General features: G+C 46.6%; 1 protein-coding gene across 2 annotated transcripts in view; it reads left to right on the top strand.

Moving 5' to 3' along the window:
* Nucleotides 1-211: 211 nt before the first annotated feature.
* The window catches only part of IGSF22 (immunoglobulin superfamily member 22), a 57,956-nt gene continuing 48,137 nt past the window's right edge, over nt 212-10,030 (top strand). For both annotated transcript variants that reach the window (XM_025202114.1, XM_025202113.1), the window contains exons 1-5: nt 212-387; nt 4,461-4,605; nt 5,877-6,008; nt 6,569-6,705; nt 8,770-8,869. In XM_025202114.1, the coding sequence (XP_025057899.1) occupies nt 4,503-4,605; nt 5,877-6,008; nt 6,569-6,705; nt 8,770-8,869 (472 nt within the window). In that variant the 5' untranslated portion in view covers nt 212-387; nt 4,461-4,502. The remainder of the gene's footprint in view (nt 388-4,460; nt 4,606-5,876; nt 6,009-6,568; nt 6,706-8,769; nt 8,870-10,030) is intronic.

Raw genomic sequence — 10,030 nt, 5'->3', positions numbered from 1 at the left:
TGAAATTGCACACTGACATATCTCAGGAAACACTGTAAGAAGTCATCTCTGACCTTCAGATGAGTTATTCTTGCTACACAGTGGTACTCACTCTTGCAAGTTTATCACCCTATTCCTCTAAATATGTGAAACTGCTGAAGTCAGTCTAATGGCTGTAACTACATAGCCCACAAGAGGCAAGTCTGTATTTAAAGTTTGCACTATTTAGAGCCATATTTGTCCTGTGCTGAGGGACCCAGCTGTCTTCCTAAGACTGCAGCAGTCTACAGAGCCTCACATCAGCCAAAGGACACAGAAGGATCCACTTATGGTCTGAAAACGTATTTTTCATCGTATCAACCAAGACCAACCAAGAATCAACCAAGACCTTGACACCTGGAAGAGAAGGTAAATTTTAATTGAGTAAATGTTGCCTATCATGTCATAGAATGGTGCTATGAACATTTTTGCTGTAGTAATTTGCGTGGGAAACAGTTGTCTCACAACATTAGCATTATTTGATAGGGATAGTAGCCTTTGTCTTGGGCAGATAAAAAATAAAGGACTTCAGAAACTATCACCAGGAAGCACTCTTTCTTGAAGCATGTAAAACAGCTTAAAGAAGGTGTTGAAAAATACAGGGAAGAATCCTACACTAAATTGACTAGACCAGTGATTCTCAACTAGGGTGCTGCGGGTTGCCACACAATACTTTATGTGTACACATGACTCATATTCCAGAGGTTTCAAATAGGAATCCACAGTATCAAAAACATTCTGCCCTGTTGTGGTCTTTGCAACAGAAAAAATGGCCCTATTATTTTTCCTCTAGACAAGAATTGAGTGAAAGTTAAGACCTGGCATTTTCTGAGAGGTTCCTTGGGTCTAACTAGATTGAGAACCACTGGACTAGACATACTTTTCCATTTCTTCTGAAACTCTATGATTGTCTCGAAATGATCATATTCTCACATCAAAACTTTGTGAGTATATCTTAGTCATATTGATGACTAAGATTGATTCAGCTTTTGTCAAGTTACAAATTTGCTTGCAAATATTGTTTATTTTAATAAAATGCAACCATAGTAAACTAGGCATAGTAATCATGCTAGATGTACTATATGTATTCCATCTCTCAGTACAGAATCTGTTCGGTTTGTTTATGTCCCTTTTGTCTGTTTTCTTAAGGACAGAGGATTTGTCTACACCATCATTTTGTATTCTTTTTACTCAGACATCTATGGAAAAAAATAGGCCTGGTGATGGGCAGCAGTAGACAATTCTAATATAGATAATATCATATCTTTAAACTGCAGCATTTGAGGAAGTTGATGCTAGTTTCACAGGGAAACAAGGAACTTCAAATACAGTAGTATAAAACTCCCATTTCTAACGCTGAAGGGATTAAATGTATTCAACCCTATGTCATGGTATTTTATAAATGGAAAAGCTGTCATGGGCTGGGAACTACATCTCTCATATTCTTGGATTTAAGTGCCAGGAAATAGAAACATTTCATAGACAAGTAAGGCTGGAAGGGACCTCAAGAGATCTAGTCCAAACTTTTGGCTGTTCTAGTTTGATATTATAGACATTTTCTAAATTCCTATCCCTTCTCTGCCCTATTGCTTCCCAATCCCTATGTCAAAAACATATTGCATGCAACAGAAAGGCAGAGAAGAAGGGCAACCAACAACAACAGAAAGGAATTGCAGGGCATGGGAAGGGAATGGATTCAAGATGCTCTGCAAAAGCAAGACTCTTCATAAACATTCCTCTTTTCTTGCTTGTTTCCAGACCAGATTTGGAAAAGTTGTGACTATCAGTGAAATGAAGTGAGAGCAGAAGGGGCATGACAGAGAAAAAGAAAATAGTGGTGATATACAGGAGTAGGAACGGTGTTTCCTCACTTGTCTTCTGATCACAAGGGGCCAAAGGAGGTAGCTGATGCTGTTGTGGGTACCCTTCCATATCCTGACCCCAGGGAATGAGAACTGGGAACAGTCCTCAGTGTAGGTCACTCTGGAGATTCTGGGCTGTTCTGGACTGTGAAGCAGCTTTTGGAAAGCTGGTGTTAATTAGACCAGCCCTGGGACTAGTCATTTTAGCAGCAAAAGCAGCTTAGAAGCTCAAGGTCTTATGGGTGGCTTAGTCTCCCTTTCCTCTAGACCAGTGGTCTCCAACTTTTTTAAGTAGGGGATCACCTTTGGCATTTAAAAGCAACCCAAGATCTACCATACACCACCATCCCGCGCTGTTCACAGCAGAGGTCTGGGCTGTGCTGTGCTGTGCTGCGCTGCACTTAGGCTGAGAGGCAGTGGTGCTGGGAGGGGGTGCTACAGTGAATTTTTGGGTGCCTGCAGCCCCACATCTAGCCCCGCTCCCAGCACCGCCCAGCACAGCCCCGGACCCAGCCTGCAGCGGCAGCCAGCGCAGCCAGTGTGCACATGCTCCCCATCTGTGCGCAGCAGAGGCAGCTGCTGTTGGAGACCCACTGTAGCCTGCCCAGGAGCGGCCTGACGCCATGTGTGTCCAGCCACTGGGCTGAGCCTCATCCCCTGCCCACCCAGCGGCTGGACACATGGTGTCGGGCTGCTCCCAGGTAGGCTGCAGTGGGGTTCAGGGCACAAAGCCCAGCCTGCAACTGCAGCTGCCTCTGCCGTGCACAGATGGGGATCACATGCCCCCTGGGGCCTCTGCCAGGGTGCGCACAGTAGCTGGAGCCCCTCCCACCCCGTGCCCCAGGAGAAGCCATCCAGCCTCAATCCTCCTGCCACCCACCCAGCCGGGGCCCCACTCAACTTGCTTCTGCGGCACTGTCCCACACTGTGCAGGCCTCAATCTGGCCCTCTTCCCTTCCCTACGGACTGATCTGCTTGGGCTGGGCACATGCATGCATGTATGTGGGCACTCAGCCCTCCACCCCAGCCTCAGATTGACTCCAAGAGGCTCCAAGATCTACCAGTAGATCAAGATCCACTGGTTGGTGACCACTGCTATAGACTGTACTTTTTCAGTCCTCCTCACATGCACCATTCATCCTTCAGCACTGAATGAGAGGAGTTTGTGTTTCTTCCTGCAATATGAGCTTTCACCTCCACAAAAATCTGGTGGGGGCTCCCAGGTTTGCTTTTTCTTTGTTGTTTTTCAGTTGCCAAAGAGTATTTTTAGCACTATGCAAAGACCTGTAAGGTATGAATGTAATGATAGTCTTCCCTATTGGAAGTGGACAGAGAGTCAATCAGCCTCTTCACCCTGAACACTCCAGACATGCCCACATTAGGGAACCTGTGCCAGTATAGCAGTCACACAACTGTGTCAGCAGAGTCCTCTGGTGGAGATACCAGGTGTGCCAGCAGGCGTTTTTCTTCTGGCATAGTTTCCTCTCCTCCACAAGCAACATAAACCAAGCCAACAAAAATGCTTTCCACCAACTTACCGGTAGTTAAATCTGTGCCGGGGTGACTTCCGCAGAACTTTGTACTGTAGATCTAAGCTCACATAATGTGCTGGCAGGTCCATCCCCAGGCCATCACAATCCCATTAGCACAAGGAGAACATGAATCTAATGCTGCTGTTGGTGCCGGAGTTGCTAGCAGCGAAAGAAACCATGAGGCCATGTGCCCACCCCTTGCACCTGCTCAAGTAGAAAGGAGTACTATGCCCTAAACCTGGATTTGTTTTCTACATATTCCCTTCGGAGGAGTGCTGCACGAGGCACAAGGTTCATGAGGCTCCTGCAGGTGAGGGAAGGGATTTGGTCTGTCCACCCTCTGCTGCAGACTCTGGCATGCTGCCACAACTGAACCAGCAGCTTTGGGACTTGCTGCAGAAAATTCTGCTGCTCTTTTTGTTTCACCCTTTAAAATTGGTTGGCTAAAGAAAACCTCAATAAAGCATAAATGAATAGACATTAAGGGCCTGGTCTTGCTCTCATCCAGGTCAATGGCAAAGATCACATTGACTTTCATGGAGCCCAATGGAGACTGCCTGTAAAGTAAACCGTAGCCTTCAACATGGTTCCTGTAGTACATGCTGTTTACATGAGTAAAGGGTCAGGAACAGACACCAAAATCTCCTCACAAAGTCTGAGAGCTAGTATGTGAAATACTCAGACCCAGTTTCTTGCTGGTATAAAGTGGTCTTGCTGAAGATGACCAAGTTATGCTGATTTATCCTGACTGGTCAGTCCTTGAAAAATGACTCATTTTGATCAAAAGGCAGTACCTTTGAGTCTTCTGAAATGAATAAGTAAAAAATCCTGCCTTCTCATGCTGAAAGTGGCCCTTCATGATCTTCCACTAAAGCAGACACACAACTTTCCACACACATAGGGCATTATCTACATACTTCTTTGTTCACCAACTACAGTAGCATAACTGGTCTCTGAATGAGGGGCAGGGACTGCAATGCCTCACATTTGAGCATGTGAGATGGACATCAATATTTGATCCTGAATTCGGTTCTCCCCACCCACACAGCTCAGACGCATACAGGGACCTGCAGAAATCAAGACTTTCACCATGGCAACGCAAGTTATGCACATGAAAAGCACGATTCAGCAGCATTCCTCCATTGAAGTCTCCAGTTCCCAAACATGCGTGTCTCAATCCAAGATTGTCGAAGGCAAGTATCGTTGTAGTCTTTGAAAACTGAGATGGCCTAAAAAAATGTTATCATGGCTTTCAGCTCATAAGTCTGACTAACATCAAGAGTTAGCATTCCTTTTAATGCTTGCATTACTGACTGTATCGGATGGTGTGGTCCTGGCTACATTCCATCGGCCAAAACACAGGAGACAAAAGGGTAAAACCAAAATAAATTCAGAGCAACTTTGGTCACAGAGCCTTCTGAATGGCACTGTTGATAAGCAGTGTTTCTGTCTAAGGTGCTCATGTGGCTTGTTCCCATAGTATGTGAGCACCTCACAATCTAGGTATAATGTATTTCTGCTCTGTAAAAAAAAAAGGACAGTGCTATTCCTTCTGTTTACACATGAGCAACTGAGGCGGAGAGGCTAAGTGCCTTGACCGGGGTCATGCCATAAGTCTAGTGAAGCAAGGAGTTCAATCTAGGCCATGTGTAGACAAAGCGAGGGGCATGCGTGCATGACACTTTAAAGCAGGTTAAATGCTTTTGCACTGCTTTAATGGTGTTAGTGTTTGCACACGTCAGCAGCATATTGCACAGTAATTCCAGCTGCTGTACCAAATTCGGCAGAGTAATGCACCTTAAATGACTTGGTGTGACTCCTCCAAGGAGTTTTAGTTTGCTGCCCTGCAGCAGTGGAGCGAAGCACCAGGCTCTGTGCAGCTCGGGGGCTCTGCAGGAAGCCCATGCAGGCAGCCTGGCAGCAGCTCAGGAAGGCAGGCTCCACCCAAGAAAAAAAAAAGCATCGAGCCTAATCTTTTTTTTTTTCCCCGCCCCCTGGAGCCTGCCTGTCTGCCTGAGCTGCATGGGGACCTGGTGCCCTCTACAGCTGTGGTGCCCCCCCTGGGACCATCCAAGCCAGGTGCCTGCGGGCAGGGGCCACCACTGCCACGAAGGGAAGCACCAGCTCCCTCCTCCCAGCCGCCGGCAGTTTACCCTCCCCTCCCTGCTGGAGAGGCAGGTAAGTGCCTGGGTGTGTGCACGACACAGGGGTTTATTTGGCCCCAAATTGAAGTGGTGTTTTTAAAAACCCACCGCTTCCGTTTAGGGCCCCTGTTTCATCTACACATGCCATTAAGTTCTAGGCTAGTACCCTAATCATTACAAAACCCTTCCTCCCCACAACTTTTAGATAACATAGTCATTTTGCAATATTGTTATATACATTGGAGAAACCTACTCCCACAGTTTAGCCCTTCGAAAGCCATGGTACTATTCCATCTGACTTATACTTTTTCTTCTAATAGAGGAAGTTGTTTCTAGGAAGTCTTCTGCCACTGTGGAGTCCTTCAGCATGATGACACGCTCCTTTGAGATCCCTCCAGGAGAGAGTTACCCAGAATTTGTGGAGAAGCCTCGACCATTGACAGCCCCTGAAGGTAAGCAACACCTAGTTCCACTGAAAGTTACCTTATTACGAGGTCACCAAAGATACTGTGTGCTCAAAACCAAACACTGACATGGTCACGCTAAATTGATACACACAGCATATGTGCAAATTCAACAATTACTAGACAGGTCACTACATGCAGATGGTTAACTGCATTACAAATATCTGCAGGTGCACTCTCTCATTTTAACCATGTAAATATCAACTATTTGCTTTTGGGACACTGCCTTGTATGCACTGAAGTCAATAGGAAAATTCCCATTGATCTGAATGGCTAATGCAGAATTTAAACAGAAAGAAAGACCTTTAAAGTCTTCATTATTCTTCTTTGTAAGAATTACAAAAAAGGGAACAATCTCTTATGTTTCTAGGTGGGCCACTTCACTATAGCCAATAAAGTTATGGTAGAGCTTAACCTGACCCTTGTATAATGAAATAGAAGCCCTACATTTTAAATGACTTCAGATAAATTAAATGCGTGTAAAGAAATCACATAAAGATACGTGTCCCTAACTAATTCATCCTCTAATGTTTCTCCTCAAACTTTAGGTGATAAAGCAATATTTCGAGCTAAAATAAAAGGTAACCCTACCCCAAAGGTAACATGGAAAAGAGAAAGTGGGATACCAATAAAAGAAGGATCAAAAATGTTTTTTGACAGCATCAATAAGGAATACGTGCTAAAGGTAATATAGTTTGTCATTTCTTCCTAATTTTGGTTCATAACAATTATCTCTATCATTATAAGAATGCTACAGTATTCTTCAGCATTGGTCTGAAAATACTAGTTTGTATGAGTCTTATCATATGTGGGACTGTTTTCATGGAATACTGTTGTATTCTTACATTTGGCTGTTTTATGCTGTGTAGCAGGGGTTTTCAACCTTTTTAAATAAGTGTACCCCCAGCAGCTGGACACGGAGCAGGGAGGAGTGGGGGGTGGCACACAGCTGGATGCAGAGCAGGGAGTGGTGGCAACCGCCACGTGCAAGCTCCCCCCAACCTCCATGTCAGGCCAGCCAGGCAGCGCCTGTGCAGCCCACAGAGGGGCTCTGCTGCCCTTGCCCCCTGCCCCCCACACTCTGGCCCTGCTCCTGGGAGGTAGAGGCACAGAGTGTTGGGTGGCTGTGTTCTGCCCCTACCCCCCTGCATGTACCCACTAGAGCCTTCCCAAGTACCCCCAGGGGTACACATACTCCTGGTTGACGACCCCTGCTTTATAGGAAATAATATGCAGCCTTGTACTAAGCATAAGGCTTCGCTAGACCCTTTGGCTAAGTACATTCAGGGGCAGCAGGGTTAGGGGGAGGTTAAATCGGGTTCAAGGTAGCCCGGCCACCCGATGTAATTCAGTTCATCCCAGGTGCAGACCATACGCTCAGATCTGGTCTCAGTGATCAGAAATCAGTTTAAGCCCGTAACTATATAGAAGTTCCATGCACACAGACCAGTCCAAAATGGCTGAACCCAGTTTAAGATAGACCTGGATCAATGTACACACTCAAACTTAAGCAATCTAGGTTAGACCCATGCATGGAACTTCTGTACAATTCCCTGTACAGCCCTTCACTTTTCACACCCACCGTCCCCCACACCTCCCCACCTGGCACCAGGCTATTGATAGCCCCCCGGCCCCTTGCTGCTGGAGCTGAGAAAGTAAGTCCTGGTGGGGGGAGGGGTGGGAAGGATAAGGGGTAGGTTTGTCCCAGCAGACAATGTGAGTCCCTCTGATCCCACCAAATCCTCCATGAATCATGCCTGCACCCCCCAATCCACCCCTTCCTCCCTGCAAGTCACACCTGCCCCTTCCATCCCCCAGTGGGCCCCTGATTCCTCCCAGCCGGTTTTCCCCACCATATCTCCAACCTCCCTGCTAGCCCCCCCCCCATTAGGTGGCCATTTTGAACCTGATCTAACCTCTTCCTAACATCCCCGAATGTCTGAACTTAGCCATACCATGGACTAACACAATGGGCTCCCATGCACAACATTAACAGATACGATGTTGATGATGATGGTGTTTGAGCAACATATAGGTCTCATTTTGGTCCTATTTCATTCTTTGGGTCATGTTCACAGACACAAAAGTTCTGCCCATACCCCATTCTTCCTGCCACAGTTGTGTCCTCTCTGCTTGATCATTGACCCATTCCTAATTCACATCTTCTTTCAGACAGTCTATCATGTTCACCGCAGTCTGCAGGCTAATGTATGCCAAGCTCCCTCCTCTTTCTCCTTCACAGAGCTCTCTCATGAAAAGCTATCTGTTCCACGGACCTGGAACTTTCCTTGTTCGGTGCCTTCCCTGAAGCATATGCATTTTTGGGGGTAGGGAGTTTTGGTCAACCTGTCATTGAACAGAGGGCCAGCTAAAAAAACAGACCTGGAAGGAAATACAACTTGTGTTTTTTGCTGATGTGTATATATATCCTGTTTAAGGTCAAAAGTCTCTAAATCTAAGACCTGATCTGAAGTTGAGCACACTCAGTGGGAATACTCCCACTGACTTCCGTAGGCTTTGGATCAAGCCCCTGATGTCACTGCCCTTAATTATTTGACTAGGGCTTAGGAGTTTCTGCCCTGAGGCCTAAGAGATGGCTTAATGAACCCATGAAAAATTAGTATTTAAAATTTAAAAAATCCATAATGGAATTCCTGAGTCTACTGTGATACATTTGAGCCACTGACATTTCTGGGACAATTTGGAGCTTCTGTTGGCCTCATTGTCCATGTGTTTCTGCTGCTTCCAGTTGGAGAGCCTTGGCTCAGAAGATGCAGATAACTACAAGTGCGTCGTTTCCAACACCCATGCTGATGCCATCTATACCGTGTCCTTAATTGTGACTGAAAGTAAGTACTAGAGGTCCATCCTAATTACCATAATAACTAAACTAATGATTAATGTACAGTTAGACTTGGAAAGATCCAGTTAGCTCTCTTTGGGCACTGACAGACGTTCAGGTCCCCACTTTAACTCATGGCGCTTCACAGAACGCACCACAAGTTTGAGCAAGTCCCCCAACCCAACAGATAGTCATCTGTTCAGTTGGGAGAGGGGAGGGGGAGATTGAGCTCCACTTTGGAGTCAAGAGGAGCCTGCCTCCAGCCTCTCTCGCCTAGCCTCAACCCCCCTCCAAGCTCCAGTGCTGTCTGCAGGAAGGAAGGGGGGAGATGAGAGGGCGAGGGAGCTGCAGGCTCTGGTTTGCCTGGCCTGAGTGGTAAAAGGAGGTGACTGGGGGGGCCACAAGATGTGGGAGCCTCCAATCCACCCTCCCCACCTCCAGTTCAGGCTGGGCAAACCTCAACCCGCAACTCTATCCCCCTCCCTTCTCGCCCCTCCCTTCCTACAGACAGTACCAGGGGCAGGGCTGGGAAGCATCAGCCAAGCCCCAATTACATGAGGGACTGACAGCAGTTCCCTAAGGTGCTCTGCTTTGGGTCACCTTCAGCTGATCCCTCATTAAATGAGGGTTAATTTATCACACAATTGGCTACTTTTAAAGCTCCCTGCAGCCACGCACATGTGTCATAGCACAGCTGTAGAGTGCTTGCAGGGGGCCAGTAGTGCTACAAATGTCACTTCTGCCAGTGCCCTTTATTAGCCACATGAGCATGATCTTATGCCCATTAGCTCTATGGAGAAGCAGAGTATATTAGCCTGAGCTGAGTAATTCATTGGGGAACTATACTGCTTCCAGCTGCAAAGCTAGCACATGCAGGATTCATTTGGGTGCTTCTACACAGTGCAAGGAGCTATGTAGCTCAGATGGTAGGGTGACTGGTGCTGACTACATCATTTCCTTCTCAAACTGAGTTTAAAGAAACAGTGGAGCTTTGTCTCTACTGCCTCAATGGGCCTCAAAGGCCTGTAAACAGGACACCTCTACCTTTACCTATACAGAACAGCTTTGCACCATGTAGACACAAGTATGCCTGCCAATGTGCCCCCATTTCCTTGGGGTATCTGCCTGGCTCCGAATTGTGCTGTGTAGACATACTCCCAGTAAATAG

This window comes from Alligator sinensis, unplaced genomic scaffold, assembly GCF_000455745.1.
Source record: "Alligator sinensis unplaced genomic scaffold, ASM45574v1 scaffold983_1, whole genome shotgun sequence".
Taxonomy (NCBI): Eukaryota; Metazoa; Chordata; order Crocodylia; family Alligatoridae; genus Alligator; species Alligator sinensis.
Note: the sequence above shows the minus strand (reverse complement) of the source record. Positions and strands in the feature narration are given on the sequence as shown.